The sequence below is a fragment of the Pongo abelii genome, chromosome 8 (assembly GCF_028885655.2).
Source record: "Pongo abelii isolate AG06213 chromosome 8, NHGRI_mPonAbe1-v2.0_pri, whole genome shotgun sequence".
NCBI classification, from domain to species: domain Eukaryota; kingdom Metazoa; phylum Chordata; class Mammalia; order Primates; family Hominidae; genus Pongo; species Pongo abelii.
In genome coordinates, this window is record NC_071993.2 from 121243353 (window position 1) to 121270716 (window position 27364).

The window sequence follows — 27364 nt, forward strand, 5'->3', positions numbered from 1 at the left end:
CAATCCATAGCAGCCACTGATATGCATATTTCGACAATTTTGTCATCTTTGAGAATATTATATAAAAGGCTACATACAAACAGTATGTAACCTTTTGGGATTGGCTTTTGTCATTTCACATAATTATCTGGAAATTGATCTAGGTTGTATGCATCAATCGTTCTATTCTTTTTATTGCTGAGTAGTATTCCATGGTATGGACAACTTGTTTAACCATGTACCTATTGAAGGACACCTGGGTTGTTTCCACTTTTTGGCTATTTAAAACTAAAACTCTATATCCATTTATGTACAGAATTTAATGTGAACATGTTTTTAATGCTCCAGGATAGATGTCCAGGGTACAATTTCCGGATTGAAGAGTAGTCCCATACTTTGTTTTATAAGAAACTGCCAAATATTTTCCAGAGTGACGGTATCATTTTACATTCTTACCAAGGGTGTAGGAGAGCTTCAGTTTCTCCGCATCCTCATCAGCATTTGGTGGTGTCGGTATTTTGATTCTACCCATTTTCATCACAGATGTGTAGTACTGTCTCATTGTGGTTTAACTTGCATTTCCCTCATGATCAATGATGATAAACATCTTTTCATGTGCTTATTTGCCATCTGTACATCTTTGGTGAAATGTTTCCATGTCTTTTGTCTATTTTCTAATTTTTTTTTTTTTTTTACCGTTGTTTTGAAAGTTCTTTGTATATTTCAGATATTAGTCAATTGTCAAGTACGTGATTTGCAGATATTTTCTTCTACTCTGTAGCTTGTCTTTTCATCTTAATAAAGTCAGTGTTTCCTTAATGGATTGTTTTTGGTGCTTTTGGCGTCAAGTTTAAAACTCTTTGATACTCTGGATCCTGAAAATGTTCATTTTTTTCCCAAAAAGTTTGATAGTTTTAATTTTTTTTTTTTTTTTTCTTTGAGACGGAGTCTTGCTCTTTCGCCCAGGCTGGAGTGCAGTGGCACGATCTCGGCTCACTGCAATCTCCACCTCCTGGGTTCAGGTCATTTCTCCTGCCTCAGCCTCCCGAGTAGCTGGGACTACAGGTGGTTGCCGCTATGCCTGGCTAATTTTCTTTGTATTTTTAGTAGAGACGGGGTTTCACCATGTTAGCCAGGATGGTCTCCATCTCCTGACCTCATGATCCACCTGCCTTGGCCTCCCAAAGTGCTAGGATTACAGGCGTGAGCCACCAGATAGTTTTACTTCTTACATTTAAGTTTTGATCCATTTTCAGTACATTTTAAGTTAAGAAACCTAAGTTTTTGCCTATGGATATTCAATTGCCCCAGTGCCATCTGTTGAAAATTCTCTTTACTGAATTGCTTTCACACGTTTGCCAAAATTCAGATGGACATATTTGTGTCAGTCTAGTCTGTTACTTATTTTCTGTAGGTCTATGTGTCTGTCTTTCCGGTACCACACAGTCTTGATTCCTGGAGCTGTGTAATAAATTTTGAAATTTGGAAAAGTGGTTCCTTTTGCTTGATTTTTCTTTTTAAAAAAATTTTTAACTATTCTAATTCCTTTGCCTTCCAACATACAGTTTAGAATAATCTCATCTCTACAAAAAATATTGCTGGGATTTTCATGTGAATTGCATTAAACCTGTATATCAATTTGGGAATTATTGACATATTTGCTGTGTTGAATCTTCCAATCTATGAACATAGTGTTTCTCCTTTTATGTAGATCTCTGATTTATTTTGTAGTTTTTAGCTTACATGTCCTATGCATGTTTTGCTCAATTTACACTTAAGTATTTGATTTTTTTTGAGTAATTGTAAATACTGTTGTATTTCTGTCCCCATGTTCATTATTAATATGTGGAAATATGATTGGTTTTTGTATGTTTATCTTCTATCTGTGACCTTGCTGAAGTCCTTTTTTTTTTTTTATGGTTTTTTTTTGGTTTTTTTGAGACAGTTTTGTTCTTGTTGCCCAGGCTGGACTGCAGGGCTGCTATCTTGGCTCACTGCAACCTCTGCCTCCCTGGTTCAAGCGATTCTCCTGCCTCAGCCTCCCAAGTAGCTGTGACTACAGTCATGCACCCCCATACCTGGCTAATTTTTGTATTTTTTAGTAGAGATGGGATTTCACCATGTTGGTCAGGCTGGTCCCGAACTCCTGACCTTAGGTGATCCACCCGCCTTGGCCTCCCAAGGTGCTTGGGATTACAGGCGTGAGCCACCGGGCCCAGCCATTGAAGTCCTTTTAAGATCCCTTGCAGTTTTCTACATAGCCAATCATATCATCTGCAGATACGGACAGTTTTATGTTTTCTTTTTCAATGTATATGCCTTTGATTTCCTTTCTTGCTTTATTGCATTTACTGTAGGAACTTTCAACATGAGGTTTGAATCAGAGTGACAGTGGACACCTTGCCTTGTTTCTAATCTTAGGGAGAAAGCATTCAGTCTTTTACCATTAAGTTTAGATGTAGGTTTTTGTAGATGTTCTTTATCAAGCTGATGAAGTTTTCTCTAGTCCTACTTTTCTGATCCTTTTTATCATAAATAGGTGTTGAATTTTGTCAAATGTTTTTTCTGCATTGATTGATATGGTAGTGACTTCTTTTCCTTTAGTATGTTAATTTGGTAGATTACATTGATATTTTGAATGGTTAACTAGACTTGCATTCCTGAAGTGAACTCCACTTGGTCATGGTATACAATTATTTTTATGTATTGCTGAGTTATATCTGGTAATATTTTGATAAGGATTTTTACATAAGTTTTCATGAGAGATTTTGGTCTGTAATTTTCTTTTATACTGTCTTAGTGTGGTTTGAGTATCAAGATAATATTAGTTTCATAAAATAAATTGAGAAGTGTCCCCTCTTGTGTTTGCTGGAAGAGAAATTGTATAGAATTGGTGTTAATTCTTCTCTAAACATTTGGTAGAAGTCTCCAATGAAAACCATCTGGACCTGGAGATTTCTTTTGGGGGAGTTTTAAAGCTATGATTCAGTTTCCTTAATATTTATAATTAAGGTCTATTCAAATTGTCTGTTTCATATTGTGTTTGCGTTTTTTAAGGAATTTGTTCATTTTGTCTACGTTGCCAAATTTATGTGTGGAAGTGTTCCCAGTATTATTTTCATGTTAGTAGTGTCTGTAGTAATGTTCCCTATTTTATTCCTGATCTTGGTAATTTCTGTCTTTTCTTTATTGTCTGTCTTGCTACAGATTTGTGTTTTACTGATCTTCCCAAAGAAATAGGTCTTTGTTTCATTTTTTTTCCTGTTTTTTAAATTAATTGATTTCTTCTTTTATCTTTATTATCTCTTCTGCTGCTTTTGGGCGTGTTTTTTTGTCATTGTTGTTTGGGGTTTTTTTTGTTTGTCTTTTTGGTGGTTGGTTGTTGGGTTTTTTTTTTTTTTTTTTTATTAGACAAGGTCTCCCTCTGTCATCCAGGCTAGTGTGTAGTGGCACAATCATAGCTCACTACAGCCTTGTACTCCTGGTCTTAAGCAGTCCCACTTGCTGAGCCTCCTGGAGTAATTGGGACTACAGGTGTGTGCCACCACACCTGGCTATTTTTTTTTTTTTCTGTAGATATGGGGGTCTTGCTATGTTGCCAGACAAATCTTAAACTCCTGGCCTCAAGTGATCCTCCCACCTTGGCTTCCCAAATCGCTGGGATTACAGGCATGAGTTGCCTGCCCAGCCTCAGTGTATCTTTTATTTATCTTGAAACTTCATCTTCAACTCATGTATTATTTAGAAGTATGTTTTAGTTTCCAGGTGTTTGAAGATTATTAGTATTTTTTCTGCCACTGATTTCTAGTTTGAGTCTATTGTGGTCAGAGAACACCTTCTGAATCGTATCAGTTCTTTTAAGTTTGTTGAGGTTTGTTTTATGGCTCAGGATGTGGTCTTAGTATACATTCTCTTGGCACTTAAAAAGAATGTGCCTCGTCTGTTGTTGGGTCAGATGACCTATAAATACCTAATAGCTCCTGTTGGTTGGTGATGTTGAGTTCTATCCTCTTGCTGATTTTATATCTAGTTATGTCAATTGTTGAGAAGGTACTAAAGTCTCTAACTATACTCCTGGGTTGTCTATTTTCAATTCAGTTAGGCTTCATATTTTGCAGCTGTGGTTCATGCATATTTAGGATTGCTGTGTCTTGTTGGGTTGACTCTTTCGTCATCATAATGTCCCTCTCGTAATTTTCTTTCCCTGTAATCTGTTTTATCTGATATTGATGCAGCCACTCATATTTTTCTTAACATTTACATATTTTTCCATCTTTTTACTTTCAGTCTGTCTATATTGTTATATGTAAAATGAGTTTCTTATAGACACCATATATTTAGGTAATGTTTTTTAATTCACTAGGACAGTCTCTTTCAGTTGGTATGCTTAGACCGTTTACATTTGATGTAATTGATACTTGAGTTTATGCCATTTGTTTTGTTTTCTGTTCTGTTTGTTTTTCCTGCCTTCTTGTGGGTTACTTGAATACTTTCTGTAATTTTGATTTTTATCCAGTGTTTTCAAGTGTGTATCTTTGTATACCTTTTGCAGTGGTTGCTCTACATACGGTATCATGTATACACAACTTACAGTTATCATTTTACCAATCTGAGTATAGTGCAGACACCTTACCTCCCCATACATTTCTTTACCTTCACCCATTACATCTTACATGTTCTATCTCAGATTTAGAACTCCTTCAGACAGTTTATCATTTTTGCTCAAACTCTCAAACATAATTTAGAACGCTCAACAAGAGAAAGTCTATTGTACTTACTAATAGGTTTCATTTATCGGGTCTCGAACTCCTGAGCTCAGTCCTCCCACCTCGGACTCACAAAGTGCTGGGATCACAAAGTGAGCCACTGAACCCGGACTATTGTGTTTTTCTTCTCTTTCTGTTTCAGTGTTCCTGCCTTTATCATTTCTTTTCTCCTTAGAGAACTTCCTTAAGCCATTCTTTTAGGATAAAGCTACTAGTAACAAATTCTCTTCATTTTCTTTCATCTGAAAAGTCTTGATTTCCCATTCATTCCTGAAGGATATTTTCTTTGGATAAGTATCTCAAGTAACAGTTTTCTTTCAGAGCTTGAAAAATGTTTTGTCACTTTCTTCTGGCCTCCATGGTCTCTAATGAGAAATCTGTCTTTTTAAAGATACCTTACTGCCATGTAGCTCTTTGGGTCTCCAGGTTCCTAGTCAGCCCACCTCCTCCTTTCCCATTTTCAGAGTCACCTTATGTTTGTTTTATATATAAGTTCAGGGTTTTAGTTTACCTTAATAGAAGGAATTTTAAAAATTTCCCCCCCATACAGGTAAGGGATTATTTTCCTCTTTCTGCTTTCAAGCTTTTAATTTTCAGAATTTTAAGATGTGTCTTGGTGTTTAGTCTCAGTTTACTCTGGGGCTCACTCAGCTTCTTGAATTAGTAGATTTATATTGCCTACCAAATTTGGAAGTTTCTAGCAGTCATTTTTTTTTTTTTTTTTTTGAGACAGAATTTGGCTCTTGTCGCCTGGGCTGGTGTGCAGTGGCGTGATCTGGGCTCACTGCAACCTCTGCCTCCTGGGTTTAAGCGATTCTCCTGTCTCAGCCTCCCACGTAGCTGGGATTACAGATGCCCTCCACCACACCCAGCTAATTTTTGTATTTTTAGTAGAGACGGGGTTTCGCCATGTTGGCCAGGCTGGTCTTGAGCTCCTGACCTCAGGTGATCCCACCCGCCTCAGCCTCCCAGTGTTGGGATTACAGGCGTGAGCCACTGTGCCCGGCCTCAGCAGTCATTTTTTGAGTACTTCTCAGCCCTACCTTCTTTCGCCTTTCTGAAGACAGAATACTAGATCTTTTGTTGTAGTCCTATAGGTCCCCGAGACCATTTATTAATTCATTTTCACTCTTGTTCCGATCAGGAGTTTCTGTGTTTCTATCTTCAAGTTCACTGATTGTTTCCTGTTTTCCCTCCATTATGCTAGTGAGCCTGCTATTGTGTTTTGTATTTTTGTTATACTTTTCAGTTTTGAAATACCCATTTGGTTCTTTATATCTTTTATTTCTTTAGGGAGACTCCCTATTTGTTTCAAGCCTATTCATGATTGCTTGTTAACATATTGATGACTGCTTTACAATCTTTATAGATAAATGAACGTTTTTGTCATCTTGATGTTGGGCGCTTGATTTTTTTTTTTTCCGTCATTTGTTTGATCTTCCTGATTCTTGGTGCAATGAGTTATTGTCTACTGAGTTCTATTGAAACTGGGATATCTTGGGTATTATGAGACTTTTTTTTTTTTTTTTAATTGAGTCTCATTCTGTTGCCCAGGCTAGAGTGCAGTGGCATGATCTCAGCTCACTGCAACCTCCGCCTCCTGGGTTCAAGCGATCCTCGTGCCTCAGCTTCCTGAGTAACTGGGATTATGAGCATGTGCCACCATGCCTGGCTAATTTTTGTATTTTAGTAGAGATGGGGCTTCGCCATATTGGCCAGGATGATCTTGAACTCATGGCCTCAAGACATCTGCCCACCTCAGCCTCCCAAAGTGCCGGGATTACAGGCGTGACCCACCACACCCAGTCTCTGTATCATATTTAAACTTCCTGTTCTAGCTGGCTTCCGCCGACACTGCTCTGGCTGCTAGTTTGTTACTGCCAGGTTGGGGGTATATGTCCAGGTTCCCTACTCAACCTCTGATATCCAACTGGGGAGCTCTTTCTGTTGGGTGAGGATGGGAGTTCCAGCTTCACAAGAGGCCTCAACTGATTGCTTTCTGGCTGACAGTGGTGAGTGCCTCATTACAGCTCCCCATCTGGTCTCTAGTGACACGGATGGAGAGAGGGCCGACTGAAGGAGAGGGTATTAGGATTGAATGGTGGTGGAAAGTCTGGACTCTCCACTATGCCTTTTCTGACACCATCTTGGTCGGGGTGGGGGCACCTCATTGTTGCCAGGTGGAAATTCAGGTTCCCCATGTGGCCTCCATAGGGAGGGATGTCATCCACCTCCCACTTCAGGGATAAAGTGCTGGCACCCTATTCTCTTGGCCTTCTCTGATATCACACTTGTGAGCAGGTTGGGGCACCTCATTGTAGCCTTGTGAGGATGGAAATCTTGGCCCTACACTCTCCCTTTGTGGGTGGGAGTGGGGCCACAGTTTTGTCTGTGGTGTTTGGAGTAGAGCAGTTAATGTTAAGTTTTCTGTCTTGCTAGTCTACCTCTTTTCTCATCCTTTGGCTAGACAGAGCGGTTTTTAATTTTTTCTTTTAAATGATGAGGGTCTCACTGTGTTGGCCAGGCTGGAGTGCAGTGGCCATTCACAGGCACTATCATCGCTCGCTACAGCCTTGAGCTCCTGAGCTCCAGTGTTCCTCCCTCCTCAGCCTCGGAAGTAGCTGGGACTGCAGGTGCCCACCACCACACCCGGCTAGAGAGCAGGGCTTTTCTTGTTGGAGCTTTTATCATCTCTGCCTTTTGGTGTTTCTGGGTTGCTGGCTTCTCCAGCACCCAGTCTGGTATATATGAGGCAAAAAGAAAACCCAGACATCTTATTGCCATGTCGCTCTTTGGGTCTCCAGGTTCCCAGTCAGCCCGCCTCCTCCTTTCCCACTTTGAGTCACTTTATGTTTGTTTTATATATAAGTTCAGGGTTTTAGTTTACCTTAATAGGAGGAATAAGGAAAAGTACATCTACTTGATCTTATCTGACGTAGTCCCAAATCTAGTATTTAAATGGAAAAGTTATTGCCAAATTCTAACATTGCTCTTCTTTGTTCTTAATAGAAGCCCGGAAATAATGTACGTCCTGCAAAATCAAAAAAACTAAACAAGTTGGTCGAGAATTCCTTGTCCATAAATAATCCAGGGCTCTTCACCTCCTTAGGACCTCCTCTTCGGTCCACAACTTGCCATCGCTGTGGCCTGTTTGGTAAGCATATTGTTCTTAGGTGTCTGAATTCTTCTACATATTTGAAAAACATTTTTATTGTGGCAGATGATAAAACATTAAGTGTAATTAGAACAGTGTCCCCATGCCACACACCTGTCTCAGCCTCAGCAGCTGTCAGCATCCTGCTGTTCCTCTTCACCCATCCCTTCCCATTCTTCCTGCTTCCTCAGTGGATTATTATAGTTTTTTAGGGGAAGCTCACATGCATTGAAATGCACAGACTTACATCCTTGTCATAATATAGGATGTTTCTGTCTCCTCAGGAAGTTTTCTCATGTCCCATCCCAGTCCCTACTTCTGAGAAGCAACCATTGGTTTTCTACTCATGAAATAATTTTGCCTGTCATAGAATTTCACATAAGTGGAATCATACAGCATGGACTCTTTTGTATCAAGCTTATTTCATATACAATAATACTGTTGAGGTTAATCCATGCCATTGCACGTACCATTATTTTTTATTTATTGATGAATAGTATCTCATTGTATGGTTATACCATAGTTGAACTGTTCTATTGATGAATATTTTGGCTGGGTCCAGCTTTTGTCTGTTATGAATAGAGCTCTCTAAACATTTTTGTGCAAGTGTTCGTGTGGACATATGTTTTTATTTATTGTGGGTGCACAGGTAGACACACAATGGCTGAGTCAAAGGGTAGGTGTGTGTTTAACTGTATAAGAAGCTACCAAACCGTTTCCAAGGTATTGTCCCATTTTCTTTTCCCACTGGGAAGGAGTTTTGGTTGTTCCACATCCTCGTCCACATTTGGTGTTTGTGTTTTTAATTATAGTCCTTCTCGTGGATAAGTTGGAATTGTCATATGCCTCTTGAGTTCTAATTTTTCGGTACATAAGTCTTACTTGCATGGCATTTACCAGTTTACAGTTAAATTTGCAGTGCTCTCATGATCAATGATCTTGAGCAGTTTTTCTGTTTATTACTGGCTATTTGGATATGTAACTTTTTAAAAGTTTATTTTAGGATGGAAGCATTTGAAGCCAGACTGGTTGGTGGTTACTTCTTTGTGGGTTTTTGTTGTTGTTGTCGTTGTTTAGATAACCTGTTTCTTTAGCATGAACACTGATAGGATTTTTTTAAAAATCCTTTATTTCAAGATCTCCTTGGGTTTTTCTTGGTGTGATTCTCATTGTTTTTTTTGTTGTTGCTGTTTTTCACAATACACAGCCATTTCAGTCACTTGTACAAGTCTGTTTTCACTACAAGAAAGTTTTGTTTACTTTGCTTGATCTTGGCTCACTGGCACTCTGCCTCCTGGGTTCAAGCGATACTCCTGCCTCAGCCTCCCAAGTAACTGGGACTACAGGTGCGCACCACCACACCGGGCATATTTTTGTAGAGACGGGGTTTCACCATGTTGGCCAGGCTGGTCTCAAACTCCCGACCTCAAGTGATCCACCCATCTTGGTCTCCCAAGGTGCTGGGATTATAGGCGTGAGCCACTGTGCATTGCTTGCTGCTGCTTTTTTTTTTTTTTTTTTGAGACAGAGTCTCACTCTGTCACCCAGGCTGGAGTACAGTGGTACAATCTCAGCTCACTGCAACCTCTGCCTGCCGGGTTCAAGAGATTCTCCTGCTTCAGCCTCCTGAGTAGCTGGGATTACAGGTGCCCACCACCACGCCCTGCTAATTTTTGTATTTTTAGTAGAGACCAGGTTTCACCATGTTGGCCAGGCTGGTCTCAAACTCCTGACCTCAGGTGATCCGCCTGCCTCAGCCTCCCAAAGTGCTGGGATTACAGACGTGAGCCACTGCACCTGGTTGCTTGCCGCTTTTATAACATGTATTCTGAGGTCTATTAGGAAACTCAGTTATGTGTCCCAGTCTGATCTCCCTTTTTTTAATCTTTGTAGTCCTTTCTTCTCTGTATTCTCAGAGTTTAAAAGTATAGTCTGAACACCTGATCCTAAATAGCACAATTCTCTTCTTGCCATGGCTAATAGAATGATATTTGATAAAGCGTGGACTTTGAGAATGTCTTGATCTTCATCTGAACTGTTTGGTGGGTGTTGTTCTCTAGGATCGCTGAGGTGCTCTCAGTGCAAGCAGACCTACTATTGCTCCACAGCATGTCAGAGAAGAGACTGGTCTGCACACAGCATCGTGTGCAAGCCTGTTCAGCCAAAGTAAGGATTTATGATCTTTTTATTCATTAAGGATTATGTAAAAGGTTCTGATACAATAAGCATCCAATTAGTTAAGCAGACCACAACCAAGCAGAAGTTACTTTTTCTTTTTTAGGTATGGGTGCAGCGCACCAGCATGGCACATGTATACATATGTAACTAACCTGCACCTTGTGCACATGTACCCTAAAACTTAAAGTATAATAATAATAGAAGTTACTTTTTCTTAAGCTCTATAACAAAGTGTACAAATCTGAAGTAAGCAGCTCTATGAACTTAATTTTCATGTGTATCGTTTTACTAGGTAGTACAAGTGAAGATTTATAACCTTCAAAGAGTTTTTCTTTCGTGTTTAGAGCTTTAGAATGCCTTACTTTTAATGATGTGTACTTTCCTGGATTTTAATAAGTTTGGAACTCTTACATGCCTCTTGAGTTGTGTTTTTATTTGTAAATACATAAATTGTACTTGCATGGCATTTAACAGTTTACAAAACAGTTTCACATATGACCTCAAAATTCTGTGTAAGTAATATAGGGAATTATCTCCATTTTGCAGATAAGAAAACAGGCTTGGAAATATTCTCTCTGTCTCTGTCCCTCCCCCCCCCCCCCCAGTCCTCCGTTTTCTGTCTCTCTGTCTCATTAGGTGGCTTTTGGAAGAAGCACACCTATACACACACAGGGTGTGGACCACTGTGTAGCCAGCACTGGGGAGTTTTACATTACCACTGTGATTCTGGAAGAAGCTGTTTTGCTCTTTCAGGATTTTGTTCATTGAGAATTTACCATAATTGTGGTTGATAGCCCCTATGTTAATTGCCTCTGTAGTATGAATATTGTAATCTGTTGCTTTATTGCAGTTTCCACAAACTTGATAATAAATCATCTATTGAAACAAAGGATGTGGAGGTAAACAATAAGGTATGGTATACTTTGTCTTTAAATTTTGAATAACTCCTCTTTATTGAATTAAGAAGATGTAAGATAAATATTTTAGGCTTATTCCTGTATTTTATCAATATTTAAAAGCAAGTTTCCTATTATATAAATATGTACACCATAGTGATACAATCAGGGTTTTTTGAGAATTCATCTTTTTTCAAAAAGGATGTGGCAGTATCTCTGTAAAATCATGTGGATTAATCGTGCCTCTGCAGGCACAGGTTTTAGCTTTGTGTGCTGTACTCTAATAGGGCCTAGTTATCTATCTAAGGAGGATTTTTTTTCTGATAGTAGTTCCCCATTTAGACAACAACATGGGCTGAATTATTTGTAATCCAAAAAACATCTGTCATGTCCAACTCATATTTATGAATAATTTTTAACTTGCTTTAGCTGCTTCTAGCCTCTACTTAAAAAAATGTAACTTCAAGTATTCATTCTTACAGAAAACATTAACAAGTACAGATTTAAAATAATACCTCCACCACCACCACTTTCATTTTTTTTGAAATGAAGTCAACCTTCTCTTCACCTGTGTGGCCTTATTCTTGGGTTATTCCCAGTGCTGTGCCCACTGCCTGTGGACAGTGGGTTTTAGTGACTCTTGGAGGCCTTCCCTATTTCTGTGTTCTTGTATTCAAGCCTAAGAGTCAGGATATTGTGACTGCGGTTCCGGCATGGTACTGGCCATAGAATCATTGAAACATGTGCTTTTACGTAACTCACTTCTGTGGTATTTTTCAAACCAGAGTGACTGTCCACTTGGAGTTACTAAGGAAATAGCCATTTGGGCTGAGAGAATAATGTTTTCTGATTTGAGAAGTCTACAACTCAAGAAAACCATGGAAATAAAGGTATTTGTTATTCTTCAGTCTCCATAGACAGAGATCCAGAGAACTGTATTTATTCTCTTGTTTCCTATTTTTGAGTTTATGTGGTAGCTGCAAAACATAATCTGATTAATAAACATTGCAAAAACTGTCTACAATGGTGTTTGTGTCTTAGTTACAAAGCTTTAAGAAATTTACATTTCCTTGTGTGCCTTATGAATTATTCCTCTTTTTTTATCTTCGAAAGGGTACAGTTACCGAATTCAAACACCCAGGGGACTTCTACGTGCAGTTATATTCTTCAGAAGTTTTAGAATACATGAACCAACTCTCTGCCAGCTTAAAAGAAACATATGCAAATATGCATGAAAAAGACTATATTCCTGTTAAGGGGGAAGTTTGTATTGCCAAGTACACTGTTGATCAGGTAATCCATAATGAAATGAATTATTTAAAACGTTTGAGCTAACTTTGGTGGTATGAACTGAACACCAGAGCTTTTAATGATGCATGACAAGGCTTAAAGCCAGCCTCTGATCACACTTCTATTCCTCTTCAGTATCCCGTGCTCTGTTCACCTTGCTTCCTCCCTGTCTTACTCCTCTCCAACTCTCTTTATGGGTTCCTGAATTGCTGGTTGCAGCCTGATGGCTAGTCTTAGAGCTTGTGTTTTATTTGGGTAGCTGAGGCATTAGTGTGTGATAGTCTCATGGGACAGAAATAGCTTTGGAATAGTTGTGCATGTTATTAATAACATGTCCTAACTAGACACTTTTAGGGATTTCTTAGCAAGATTCTTAAAAAATTAAGTTGGCTCATTAATTGAGTGCCTCAGAACAGGAGCCTTTCCTTTGCATGTTCTATAGATTGATTGAGGGTTTTTTAACCTAAGATTGTGAAATGCTGTTATGAAGCAGAGTACCATTATATTTCACTTTCAGACCTGGAACAGAGCAATCATACAAAACGTTGATGTGCAGCAAAAGAAGGCACATGTCTTATATATTGATTATGGAAATGAAGAAATAATTCCATTAAACAGAATTTACCACCTCAACAGGAATATTGACTTGTTTCCTCCTTGTGTGAGTCTCTTTTACTTTCTAGATTTTTAATAGTGTCCCAAAAGAGCTGTTGTCAATGTTTTGATGGGCACAGTGTTTGCTTGTTCTATTCTGCTGTGTTACTGTACCTGTACTATGTAAATGAACACTCATGGGCTATCTTGACCTTATTTAGTTAACTGCTGCCCAGGGTGAGAAACTAACATTTTTAGGCACATCTTTTCAATTTGCTCTTCAAAATAATCATTTCTATATTATAGTATCTAAAATTGGTCTTAATTTATGTATAATTGAAGGATAATTATTCTTTCATAAATTTCTCAAGTTTCAAGTACCAAAAGTAAGCATTATGAATACAGTACTAACAGAGGCTAATAATAATTATACATAAAATTGTCTATCTGATTAGTACTTGAAGATTTGTGATAAGTTTTCAGCATGAAATACATTCTTTTATATACAAATAATTAGAAAAAATCATCTTTAAATGGTAATTTTTGTAAGTAACCTGCATAAAATTTTTCAGGCCATAAAGTGCTTTGTAGCCAATGTTACCCCAGTAGAAGGGAATTGGAGCAATGATTGTATCAAAGCTATTAAACCACTGTTAATGGAGCAGTACTGCTCCATAAAGATTGTCAACATCTTGGAAGAGGAAGTGGTTACTTTTGCTGTAGAAGTTGAGCTGCCAAATTCAGGTAAGATCTGTCTTTTTAAATTGAGTACTTAATAGGATATGTAGTTTCCACCTGTTACTCAGAAGAAACGGAAACATCAAGTGAGGCCAGGTAAACTGCCCTCTGGAGTCATTCAGATTGTGACTGAACCCATTCTTGAAATTGGCAGTTTGTCAAAGACGTGGCACAAATTCATAGAATTAGGTGGCTGGCTATATTTAGACTTCATGTGGGTGTAACTATTATCCCTTTAATAGAGCCATTGTAACATCTACTCCTGAATATTGGCCCCTTTATTGAGAAAATTCTTGAAGTTCTCTGAATTCGTTCGTCCTTATATCAGTGCTTTTTCTTGGAGTAACCTTCATGGAACTGCATTTGGCTAGTACATAGTAGCTAAGCTGTGGAAATGGAAATGCTTTAGATTTCTCTTCTTCCCTTCTGGCCTTTCTGATAAATGACTTCTCACAGTGTGATGGGTGCCTCCCAGTTTCCAGGGTATCACCCCTCTGCTTTCAGAGATCTGGCATCATGGCTGATTTGGTAGAAAATCGGCTAATCTCTTGTGAAGTTAAGTAAAAATCTGTTGTTTGCTATGTTTCATGTTATAATCTCAGCTTTTGCATATTATTTCAGGGAACTTGAAGTTTGGGTCCATGCTGACCCTTGTTTCAGCCATACTTAGGTCTTAAATTTATTTCCCACAAACAGTGGTCATTCTAAGCATATTTGTGAGGTGGTAAACAAATCTCTCGTGTTCGTCAGGATTTCCAAGTGAAATCTTCTTGTTAAAATTTCTGTCAAATAGAGGGTTGAATGGTTACCAGAGGCCGGGGAGGGTAGTCGGGGGCTGGGAGTAGGTGGGGATGGTTAATGGGTACAAAACAAAAAATAGTTAAAAAGACTGAATAAGATCTACTATTCGATAGCACAATAGGGTGACTGTAGTCAATAATAATTGTATGTTTTAAAGTAACTTAGACTGTAATCGTATGATTTGTAACTCAAAGGATGCTTGAGGGGATGGTTACCTCCTTCTCTGTGGCGTGTTTATTTCACATGGCATACCTGTTTCAAAACATCTCATGTAACCTATAAATATGTACACCTACTATGTACTCACAAAAATTTTTAAAATTATATTTCAGAGAAAAAATTCTGTCAAGTGACTATGGTAATTTTGCCTCAGTGTTTTAAGCTGGGCACTACCATAGCTTACCCATAGGAACTGAATTGGCAAAACATATACCAGCCTATTAATAGCTATGAACGTGGGTTGTATGATTGACTTGTTTCTTCTTTATGCTTTTCCCATAATTCTTTGCATAGTTTCTCAATGGAGGCATATTTTCTTAATCACTTTTTAGGAAAACTTTTAGACCATGTGCTTATAGAAATGGGATATGGCTTGAAACCCAATGGACAAGATTCTAAGAAGGAAAATGCAGATCAAAGTGAGTATAGATTGATATTGAGCGGTATAGCAACTTCAGTTATTGAAGACCATCTACCTACTAAACAAAGGCACAACTTTAGCACTGTTAAGACTTGTTAACGATAAACATTCTATGAGCGATTTAAATACGCTGTTTTGTATTTAGTAGTATATAATTTCTAATCTCAATCTTTCCTGCTTGTTCTCCTCCTCTGTCCATTTTCCACATGAATCCTTAACATGGTAATCATCAGAGATTATGAAGTATTAAATATCATAACACTTTAGAGTTAGGGTTTTTTTGTTTTTTTTTTGAGATGGCGTTTCACTCTTGTCCAAACTGGAGTGCAATGTCATGGTCTCGGCTCCCTGTAAACTCCGCCTCCCTGGTTCAAGTGATTCTCCTACCTCAGCCTCCGGAGGAGCTGGGATTACAGGCTCCTGCTAGTACGCCCAGCTAATTTTTTGTATTTTTAGTAGAGACAGGGTTTCACCATGTTGGCTAGGCTGGTCCCGAACTCCTAACCTGAGAGTGATTCGCCCGCTTCAGCCTCCCAAAGTGCTGGGATTACAGGCGTGAGCCACTGCGCCCTGCCAAGTTAGGGCTTTTTAGCTCACATTTTCTTAGTTTGTTTTTCTTCCTTCTTGGGTATTCCACCAGTAATTAATAGCGCTGTAAAATTCTGTTCCAGTAGGACAGTGTTTCTGATGACTTTTTACTTCTGTAAAAGCTTGTGTTGTGGTTTATTTAGATTAACAAGAGAACGAAGAAATTTCGCTTTCAGCATTTTATTTCCTCATTGCCTAGTCACCTGTGTTTGTATTATCTTTTTGATCCTTTACTTTGCTCCTGAACTGATTGCTTTAGGAGTAGATATAATTCATTGTCTCTTACTCATTCATCCGGAGGTGATTGCTAGATTGACAGTGCCACGGTTGGACACATCCTGTCACATAAGCACACTTGAATCATCCTTAAATCTACCTTCTTACCTCCCATCCTTTGCCCTAATTGGTTGCCAAGTCTTTATTGATTCTTCTTCGCAAGTATCCCTTGTATATGTCTTTTTTCTTTCTTTCCCTACTACCATTTTCTTAGCTCAGGAATCCTCATCATTCATGGACAATTGAAACAATTTTCCAATGTCATAGTTTATCTCCCTATCTGTATTCTTAGAGTCCTTGCCTATGTGATATGCCTGAGAACACACATCTTGGTGGGACAGCTCCGATGAAAAGCTTTCAGTTCTTTGTCCTTTGGAGGAGGAAACCCAGCAGAGGTCTAGTGGTAGTCATGGTTGAAACCGTAGGTTCTGGTGCAGTAGAGTGAGGAAGAATGAGGAAGATGAAGCTGGGGCCTGCAACATGGAGTGAGGAGCTATAATGGGAAAAACCTTGCCAGAGCGACAGAGGGTACATGCTTCCAGGAGGGGGAGTCATCAGTAATATCAGATGCTATGAAGGTATCCAGTGGAAGGAAGAAGAAAACCACTGAGCAATATCTTCTTCACTAAGGCACTGTGAAGATGCCTTCATGAAGGCTAAGGCCAATACAGACAAGCAGAAGAAATTATGTGGGATAGAGAAAATTAGGTGTGATAGAGAAAATGCAGGGTGCAACAGAAGCAGGTGGGAGGGTACCTAAGACTTGCAATGAAGCCATCTGGAAGTGATGCCACACGGAGCAGGAAATAACCAGGTGCTGCCGGTGGGGAGTATGTTGCAAGAAAAGGAACATGTGGTTAAGGCCTAGAGATGGGAAAAAGCATGATCAGGCCTGAGAAACTGAAAAATAAATAGGGCTAGATTTGACCGCTGGTGAAGAGGTATAGGATGGGGAAGTATAGGTCGGGAGGTAAGCTAGAGCGGATCATTAAAGGTCGCAGGAGCTGTGTTAAGGGGTTTGGACGTGATTCTGAAGCCAACATAGAGAATGGAGGCTTGAGACACCTCTGGATTCAGCTCGTTGGATTCAAGTAATGTTGGTGGGTATGGGAGAATCAGATTTGGAAGTCAGAAAAGATGAGATATGGTATATTAAGAGTTCCCTTTAAACCACCTTCTTAAAAATTTAGCTGTGCCTCTGTCACACAATTAAATCAGTCATGCTGTCCTGCCCCTTCTTGACCTCCTAGCCTGGCTGAAAGCCTTTACAACTTGGTCTCTAATGTCAGCATACCGAGCTAGCGACATCACCATGCTTTTGTCCCTTCTCCTCCTACTGTGTTCCTAAGCCCAGCTGCACTCAGCCTGGCATTATGATTGTGCACCCTCTTGTGATATTTATGACACTGTAGCTCCTGATTGAACATCATCTGTCTCCTACAAGATTTAGAGTATCTAGATGCAAAGACTGTGTGGCCTTTTACTTAACTACTTCTCCCCATTGCTTAGTATGGCATCTGACATACATTAGATGTTTAAGATACAATTTTTTTTTTTTTTTTTGAGACGGAGTCTCTCTCTGTCACCAGGCTAGAGTGCAGTGCTGCGATCTCAGCTCCCTGCAACCTCCGCCTCCTGGGTTCAAGTGATTCTCCTGCTTCAGCCTCCCGAGTAGCTGGGTCTAGTAGGTGGGAGGTGTGCGTCACCATGCTCAGCTGATTTTTTTTTGTATTTTTAGTAGAGACGGTGTTTGACCATGTTGGCCAGGATGGTCTCCATCTCCTGACCTCATGAACTGCCCGCCTCGGCCTCCCAAAGTGCTGGGATTACAAGCGTGAGCCACGCCTGGCCAGATATAATTTTTAAAAGCTGGCACAGTGGCTCGCTTCTCTAGTCCCAGCTAGTCAGTAGGCTGAGGTGGGAGGAGGGCTTGGAGACCAGGAGTTTGAGGCCCCAGTATGCAATGATTGTACCTGCTAATAGCCACCACACTCCAGCCTGGGCAACATAGCAAGACCTCTTAAAAAAACAATAACTCATGGAGGATCTTATGATGGACTCATGCAGCTGAATGGAACTATCCAGATCTCCCACTCCACCTATGTACACATGAAGAAACAGGAGCTGACTGGTCCAGTGGGATACCTTAAGCCTGGAGATAGAGAACCAGAATCTCAGCCCCCTTACTCCAGTTTAGTGCTCTTTCCACCATTATGCATCCTGTGCTGTGAAACAACAGGACAATAGTTCATTTTCCTTGCTATTAAGTTTTTCTCTTGCCTTCTCCCTTATGTTGTGATTTCTTTGGGAAACATTTTAAGAAACGGTTTTTAATTTGAGCCTATCTCTTAACTTTTACACTTGAGATTGTTAAATTTACTTTGGCTACTGTTTTGAGCCAATTATCCATTTCAGTGGGATTTCTAACATAACTTCAGCAATCCATTGTAATACATTCTGGGAGGTCATTCCTAGATAGCAAATTCCCTCCACTTTTTGTGGTCTATCCCAGCCTCCCCTTGGTCTTCAGAGTCAACCTGTAGGTTCATGGTGAGAACCATTTCCTTTAATAAGTCTATAATCTAGATAATTATTTTCTTACATTTCTGTGTTTAAAACAAGGAAGTCAGCCTTAGTTTTATGTGAATGATATCTTATCCTTTAGTTCCTTAAAGCAATAGTAGTTTTTGTCTTCCAGGATTCTGATAAGTTGCCATAATGTCTCTAAGTCTTGATGCTAAAAATATATTCCTTGAATAGTTGGAATTTTATAAACCGTGTACTTTTTTCATTTCTGTGAGTTTTCTCTTCTGAGTTATTTTTCATTGTGCTTTTGAAGCCTTGAAGCCTTTCCTTCTTAAACTCTTAGGTTAGCCCTAATTGTTTTTCTCTTGACTTGTGACTTACGTTGCTTGTATCTTTTTTTAACTGTTGAATGCATTTTAAATTTCTAATTATTTTATCCTAATAAATTGTTCCCTATGGGGTTTATCATTTTCACGCTAGAGTGAGTAGGTCCTAATCTAATCTGATGTGTTTCTACTTGAGTATAATGAGATGATATCTATTCCAAATTACATTTTCTTGAACTCTTTTAGGGACTATAAAGAGTGTATTATAGAGTGTTTTAATTAGGTCTGAACTTGTCTTTTATAAGTCGCTGATTTTCTTTCTTGGACCAGTCTAGCTTTTGGTGACATCAAAAACTGCCCTTATTATAAACATTTATTACTGGGAAGAAGAAACACCATGACCTCTCAGACTGCCATCTTCCAGGAACCTTGCAGTCATAGTCATAGTCTTTTTAAAATGATTAAAGCATGCATAATGTTTTTTTTTTTTTACTTTGGATGAAAACAAAATGGCTTATTTTTCTATTTTCTTCTCATAAGGTGATCCTGAAGATGTTGGAAAAATGACAACTGAAAACAACATTGTCGTAGACAAAAGTGACCTAATCCCAAAAGTGTTAACTTTGAATGTAGGTGATGAGTTTTGTGGTGTGGTTGCCCACATTCAAACACCAGAAGACTTCTTTTGTCAACAACTGCAAAGTGGCCGTAAGTCAGCTTTCTTGATTTGCTCTATGAAGCTAAAATACTTTGAGACTTGACATTTAGAAATAATGTATAGATATGTATTTCTTTAAGATGTGATCTTTATCTGCAGGAAAGCTTGCTGAACTTCAGGCATCCCTTAGCAAGTACTGTGGTCAGTTGCCTCCACGCTCTGATTTTTATCCAGCCATTGGTGATATATGTTGTGCTCAGTTCTCAGGTAAGGACAGAGTATTACTGATTTTTAAAATTTATTTTCATTTATTTTTTACTTACAATTGAGTAAAAACCATTGAAACAGAGTCTTTGGTTTGCACTGATGGCTGGATTTAAAGCTTGAATATTAGAGTGAACCAATCATGTTTTTAAATAGATCAAATTAAACTGGTTGAAAGGAGTGTGGTCTGACCTGGGTAAGGGCAGAGCGCCTGTGTGTGTCAAGGAGGTGGAGATATAAAGGAGGTATTTTTGGTTATTTTGGTCAGCCTTTTGGTTTCTGGGGACTGGTAAAGATAGTTCGGTTTAAGCTTAATAGGTGGATGTGGAACCTCCCCAGGTTCGTATCTTCACCGGTTTTATTGAAATAGCAAGAGGGCCTGGAAGTGTGAAGCTGTCATGGTGCAGCTTTTGGACAGCACAAGTCCTGCCTTGCGATAACCAGGTTCTGTTACTCTCTGCCAAAGAGAGGCCCAGTGACCTCATGGAAGGGGAGACGCAGTAGTCCTTCAGTAAATTCATCACTTGGTTAGTGGAGTCTGGTTGACTCATGCTTGCCAGGTGTTTTAAAACTAGTCTTGCTATTGTGAATGCTTCATGTATTGATTGAGACCTTGTGATTCACATGATCAGGATATGTTCTCTCTACTAATGAGCTAACTCTACTGGAGAGACAAGGCATGTAAACTAATGATTACAGCGTAAGACATAATTACTATAGTAAGCTATTAATATTACATTTTAGGAGTTGAAGGCTTCTGATAAGCAAAATTAGTAAACCTATTGTTCTATAAGCTTGATATCTATTAAAGAAAAATCTATAAATGACCATCTCTAAGTTGAGGAAAGGTTTTTGTTTACATCTACAGTGGAAAAATCATTTGAGATTGAGTCTCTCCCTTTTTCAGAGGATGATCAGTGGTACCGTGCCTCTGTTTTGGCTTACGCTTCTGAAGAATCTGTACTGGTCGGATATGTAGATTATGGAAACTTTGAAATCCTTAGTTTGATGAGACTTTGTCCCATAATCCCAAAGTTGTTGGAATTGCCAATGCAAGCTATAAAGTGTGTACTAGCAGGTATGAAATTTTTATAGCCTCCATATTCTTTAAAAATTCTACAGATGAAGAAACATGAAAAGATACATGAAATAGGGAAAAGCTGCTTCTCAAAACAACGTCATGATCAGATGCTTAAAAGTTACTATATATGTCATTTATCCCCAAGAAATCAGAGATTTCTTTCCATGTCAGTTAGTTGGCTTCATTCAAACATACCATAATTTAGAAAGAATATCCTGTCTCAGAAGGGTATTACATTTGCAGCATATCCAAGATCTTTTCCTTAGGCTATATTGCAAAATATAGTTATATCCCAAAATACTTCCTTAGGCTACATTCCCACAGGTGGAACAGGTCAGTCAGTCTCCTTCTTTTCATGTTTGTGATACATATTGTACATTTTCTTCCAGAAAGGGTTGACCTAGTTTACGTGCCCAACGAAAAAGTATGAGAGAGTCCATTCTCGTACACATTGGTGCATCAAAGGGATGCTTCTATATTATTTTATCCTGGCCAATTTTGATAAGCTAAAGGTGAAATCATTTCAGTTTGCCTCATTACTAGTGAGGCTAAACATTTTTTTGTAAGTTATTTGGCCCTTGCATTTCATAAACTGACTGAAGCATAACTGTTGGATTGCTGATCTGTAAGTGCCCTTTCAGTGTTGAGTTGTAAGTGCCACCAATGTTTCATATGTTAATATAAGGGACCAGTACTTCTTCAGAGATTGTTTTATACTTTCGTTTATGGCTTTCTTAATTTTATTGGGCTATAATTTTGCTACCTACCGTAATGTTCACTTTAGGTGTTAACTATACAATTCAGTAATTCTCAGTAAACTTACTGAGTTGTGCAAACATCACCATAATCTGATTTAGAGCATTTCTATCACCCCGGTATGGTCTCTCATGCCTATTTATGGTTAGTCCTTGCTCCCCAGGTAATAACTAATCTACTTTCTGGCTCTGTAAATTTGTGTTTCTGGACATTGTCTATCAATGGAATTACATGGTTTTTGTTTTACATATTATAGAAGCTTTTTACAAGCTTTTTCTTTTTCTTTTTCTTTTTTTCTTGGTAGAGATGCGAGTCTGGCTGTGTTGCCCAGGCTGGTCTCAAATCTGCCTCGGCCTCCCAGAGTGCTGGAATGAGCCATTGCACACCAGCAGGCTTTTTCTTTGTTAATTATGCATTCATTTTTATGTTCTTCTTAAGTGACACATTTCCATTCCAGTGTTTGCCATAGGTTTCTTAAGTTTAACGTGGGGAAATTAGGAGCTAAATTTCTAAATGCTTTAAGAATAATTGTAACACTCATTCAAAATTCTTTGTTAGGAGTAAAGCCATCATTAGGAATTTGGACTCCAGAAGCTGTTTGTCTCATGAAAAAACTTGTACAGAACAAAATAATCACAGTGAAAGTGGTGGACAAGTTGGAAAACAGTTCCCTGGTGGGGCTTATTGATAAATCCGAGATGCCTCATGTCAGTGTTAGCAAAGTTCTCATAGATGCAGGCTTTGCTGTGGGAGAACAGAGTATAGTGACAGATAAACCCAGTGACGTGAAAGAAACCAGTGGTAAGTCAAATGTTTACTGGATAATGCCTGTTCTGGAGTTCAGATGGTTCTATAAATAAATAGTTTCTTGTACTTATAAAAAGAATTTATGTTGAATGCCTTTCATTTTTTTGAATCAAGCATTCATCTAAATACTTGTAAGAATGTTTGAAAAATAAAATTTTATGGGGAGTTTTATAGGTTGCCAGCAGCTGATGATCAGAAATGTAAATTTGAAATTTACTTAGATAATAATTTATTGTAAGACTGACTTTAAGGTTAATATTCCTATAAAGGCACTTAAAAAGTCAGTGGAAATTCAGTTCTTCAAAAGCGGATTCCTCAGCCACCCCAACCTCGCTACATCCCTCCTCCACTATGTCCATTTAATGTTTAATTATTTTCACAGTTCCCTTGGGTGTGGAAGGAAAAGTAAATCCATTGGAGTGGACATGGGTTGAACTTGCTGTTGACCAAATAGTAGATGTTGTGGTCTGTGTGATATATAGTCCTGGAGAATTTTATTGCCATGCGCTTAAAGAGGATGGTAAGTTGATTCTTGTTATTTGTTTCTTTTTACAAATACATTGGCATAGATAATAACTTCACATGAGTTTGTTACTAAGTGATAAAAGTACCTCTTTCCAAGAAGAGCCAAGTGGGTATTTGTATTTCGAAGAAAGATTTGGTTTTACTTAGTTAGCTTTTATTCTCTTTTAAGCCATTATTTCTGTTTTCAACAATGCCTCTTTATATTTAAACCAGTTTACATTTCATAGAGCATCTCCTAAATTCATTTACAGAAATTAATTCGGCCTGGTATAGTGGCTCACTCATATAATCCCAACACTTTGGGAGGCTGAGGCAAGAGGATGACGAGGCCAAGAACTCAAGGGTGCAGTGGGGCTTGATCATACCAGTGCACTCCAGCCTGGGCAGCAGAGCTAGACCGTGTCTCTGGAAAACAAACAAACAAAAAACAAATTTAACTTGTGTTGAAGTATTAGTGTAACATATAGATACATGTGTATATAGGAGTACAACATAATGAATTATCACAAACTCCACAAACTTGTATAACCAGCCTCTAAGTCAAGCAATAGAACATTACCAGTATCCCAGAAGTTTCCCTCCTATCCCCTCCCATCATTACCTCTTCTTTTTTATTGAGATGGAGTCTCGCTCTGTTGCCCAGGCCTGAGTGCAGTGGTGCAGTCTCGGCTCACTGCAACCTCCGCCTCCCAGGATCAAGCGATTCTCCTGCCTCAGCCTCCCAAGTAGCTGGGACTATAGGTGCGTGCCACCACGCCCAGCTAATTTTTTTTTTTTTTGTATTTTTAATAAAGATGGGGTTTCACCGTGTTAGCCAGGATGGTCTCGATCTCCTGACCTTGTGAATCCACCTGCCTTGGCCTCCCAAAGTGCTGGGATTACAGGCGTGAGCCACTGCGCCCAAGCCGCCACCTCTCTCTTTCAAAAGTAAACATCCTGCTTTCTAATAGCATAGATAAGTTCTTCCTGGTTTTGAACTTTCTAGAAATGGAATTACACACTATGCGAGCCTCTGAGCCTTGCTGCTGCCCCTCCACTGTGAGATTGTTACATGTATCTGTACCTTGTTTTTCCTTGCTACATAGTGTTCCATTGTATGTTACATGTATCTGTATCTTATTTTTCCTTGCTGCATAGTGTTCTATGAATTGTATTGCAGTTTCTTTCTACCATTGGACACTTGACCTGTTTTGCTTGGGCTGTAAATTAGTGTTGCTGTGAACATTACAGCATATCTGGTGCACATGTACAGGCATTTTCATAGAGTCCATACCTAGGAATGAAATTATTAGTCATAAAGGGTATGTAAATTTGCAGCTTCCCCATCTACAAAGGCCAGTTTCTGAAGTGATTAAGAAACATCTAGTTGCTCCACATCTTCACAAATATTGTGTGTTTTCTTTTTCATTTGAGCCGTTCTGATGAGCATCATTGATCTTAACTTTTCCAAATATTGGTTTTTTCTTTGTCAAATAAGGACATTAAACTAGATAACTAAGGCCCTATCTGACCCCATAGTTGTGAGATTTGTCATTTCTTCATTCAGAATCATCTGGTTGGTAGGCCACCATTCCATATAGGATAAAATTTACAATTTTGAAGTTCCTTTTTATTTTTAAAGGTGATTATACAAACATAATATAAAAATTCTAAAGATGCAGAAGGAAACATGAAAACATGTTTCAAAAGTTACCAAAGTGTATATAGTGGAAAGTAAGTTTCCTGGTTCCTCTTCTCAATTTTCCAAACATTTTTTCAGAGATACTCTATACATATGCTTGTATGAGTATATATAATCCTTTTCTAGATCTATAAATATATAAAATGGTAAGTAATTTTTGCGTTTTTTCTTCCACTACATTTTGGATATCAGTTCACATACTGTTTTCTCCAGTCTCTTTTTAAATAACAGTTTTTATTTTGGAATAATTTTAGGTATACAGAAAGTCACAAAGATGGTACATAGAGTTCCTGTATAGGCCTCACCCAGCTTCTCCTGTAGTTAGCATGTGATCATGGCACATTTGTTGCAACAAAGAGACCAACAGTGGTATATTACTATTAACTGAACCCCAAACTTTATTTGGTTTTTGCTAGATTTTCCACTGGTGTCCTTTTTCTGTTCAGGAGCCACTCTGTGATACCACATTGCTGTTTAGTCTCTATTCTTTTTCATGGCTACATGGTATTCCACTGTGTGGGTTTATCCTAATTTAATTAACCTAAGTTAACATCTAGTTGCTCCACATCCTCACAAACATTGTGTGTTTTCTTTTTTGTTTGAGCCATTCTGGTGAGCATCATTGATCTTAACTTTTCCAAATCTTGGTTTTTCTTTGTTAAATAAGGACATTAAACTAGATAACTAAGGTCCTATCTGACCCCATAGTGGTGAGATTTAACCTAAGTGTGGATAAATACACACTACTAAGTGTGTATTTACTAAGTTTGGATAAATACACACTACTAAGTGTGGATAAATACAGGATTAGTGGTTTCCAAGCTTTTATTACTAAAACAAATCCTTGTACTGTGATTTTTACTTTAGGAGTAGATCCTTGGGACAAGTTGCTAAAATTGTAATGAGAGTATTAGGTCAAAGGAATATGTGTGTTTGTGCTTTTGAGAGCTAGTGTTCTTCAGAGGCCAGCCAAACAATCCCCCAGCAACAGAGTGTATCATTGTCTATTGTGTGTCCTTAAACTTTATTTAGGCTAATCTGAAAGGCGAAACTTCTGAAACATTAGAATTTATTTTCCATTTTAGTAAATGAGCCTTTGTCACATTCTTAAAAGGCATTTGCTTTTCTTTTACTACTACTAAGTGGTTTAGATCCCTTCTGCATTCAGAAGCTCTCCATGGTCTGCATTTTGCAGGGACAGCTCCAATGTCTGTCTCCAGTGGCCACTTCTCCACTTCTGCGCTTCGCTAGCCTGCTGCCCACTTTTGGTTGCCTAATTTCATAATTCTGTCCTTTGTCTGAGAGCCATGTCTTCCTTCTGGAAATACCTTCTCCTTCAAATGTGATGTACTTTGAATTTCTTTATGAAACCTCCAGCACGTAGAGCTCATGAGCTCTGACTTCTTATACGTTACCTGTGCCATCCATTTACTGATTATAGTCACTTTCAGGACAGCTTTTATGTAGCTTCTGTATGGGCTTGTATGCTGTTTTCTTCTCTCCCTGCAAAGTTCATGCTTTAGTGTACTGATAATCATGCTCTAATTGTTTCTTTTTGCCCAGTAAATCGTTGGTGTTGGGTTTATTGAAAGTATTAACTAAATAACAACTTATTTGCCCAGTTGTTTTTTAATAAGGAAAAGCATTGGGTAGACTTAATAGTAGTTTAGGAAGGTACCTGTCTTTATCATAAAAATCACATTTTCTGACTTTAAAGGAAAATTTATGTTATTTTTTAATATGTTCTTAATTTTTTAATCCTATGTGTATTTTATTTTCAGCTTTAAAGAAACTCAATGATTTGAACAAGTCATTAGCAGAACATTGCCAGCAGAAGTTACCTAATGGTTTCAAGGCAGAGATAGGACAACCTTGTTGTGCTTTTTTTGCAGGTAAGTTGCAATTGATGTAATCTTGACTTTCAGAACCTTATATTTCTTAACATTCAACCCTTATTTTTAGTGCACATTTTCTTAATGCTTAAGCAAACATTTTTCCCGGCCAAGACTAAATGAATGCTTGTGATGTCATGTGCTTTTCCTTGTCTTTGTAACAAGGAGCCTCCAAGTGATGCTTTCTTGCCTAAACTTTATTAAACATTATTTTAATGCTTTTCTTTCCAGAATTTCTGGTAATATTAAAATAAGTTAGCTCGTGGAAGAGCTGTTCACGGCAGGTTCATTGTTTCTTCTGGTTACTATAAGTATTTACAGTATTTTGAAAATGTATTTGAGACATCTTCATTATAATATATTTTTTTTTTTTTACCATTTACTACTTACATTATTTTACCACATACAAGTAAAATAATCTGAGCCATTAGTGCTGCGAGTATTATACATCTCTAAAACTGACAAGTATATTCAAGTCTTATCTTCACCTTCACATTCTGTTTATTGGATAGGTTATGAATGAAATCTTTAATTCATATCAAATGTAAAAGTATGGCACTATACATTGTGGAGATAGTCTAAAAATAGATTTTGAGAATTCTTTCATTCTGGAGATTTTTGAATTTTGAAAAATGAAAGGCATGATTTGGGAAAGTAAGCAAATTTATTACCTACTTTTAGACAAAGGGTGGCTTTTTTCAAGATAAGCATTTCAAGTGTCGATAGAAAGGAAATGTTCCATGTCACAAACTGTGTGTTAAACCTAGGTGATGGTAATTGGTATCGTGCTTTAGTCAAGGAAATCTTACCAAATGGACATGTTAAAGTACATTTTGTGGATTATGGAAACATCGAAGAAGTTACTGCAGATGAACTCCGAATGATATCATCAACATTTTTAAACCTTCCCTTTCAGGGAATACGGTGCCGGTTAGCAGGTACGGTATA

The 27364-nt window shown here is 38.3% G+C and overlaps 1 protein-coding gene across 3 annotated transcripts in view; it reads left to right on the top strand.

Moving 5' to 3' along the window:
• The window catches only part of TDRD1 (tudor domain containing 1), a 50704-nt gene that overhangs the window by 12199 nt on the left and 11141 nt on the right, over nucleotides 1–27364 (top strand). For all 3 annotated transcript variants that reach the window (XM_054522905.2, XM_054522904.2, XM_054522902.2), the window contains 15 exons: nucleotides 7755–7899; nucleotides 9960–10065; nucleotides 10928–10988; nucleotides 11759–11863; nucleotides 12087–12266; nucleotides 12781–12924; nucleotides 13430–13601; nucleotides 14948–15034; nucleotides 19293–19460; nucleotides 19570–19677; nucleotides 20582–20752; nucleotides 22070–22312; nucleotides 22701–22838; nucleotides 26306–26416; nucleotides 27184–27354. In XM_054522905.2, the coding sequence (XP_054378880.2) occupies nucleotides 7755–7899; nucleotides 9960–10065; nucleotides 10928–10988; nucleotides 11759–11863; nucleotides 12087–12266; nucleotides 12781–12924; nucleotides 13430–13601; nucleotides 14948–15034; nucleotides 19293–19460; nucleotides 19570–19677; nucleotides 20582–20752; nucleotides 22070–22312; nucleotides 22701–22838; nucleotides 26306–26416; nucleotides 27184–27354 (2110 nt within the window). The remainder of the gene's footprint in view (nucleotides 1–7754; nucleotides 7900–9959; nucleotides 10066–10927; nucleotides 10989–11758; nucleotides 11864–12086; nucleotides 12267–12780; nucleotides 12925–13429; nucleotides 13602–14947; nucleotides 15035–19292; nucleotides 19461–19569; nucleotides 19678–20581; nucleotides 20753–22069; nucleotides 22313–22700; nucleotides 22839–26305; nucleotides 26417–27183; nucleotides 27355–27364) is intronic.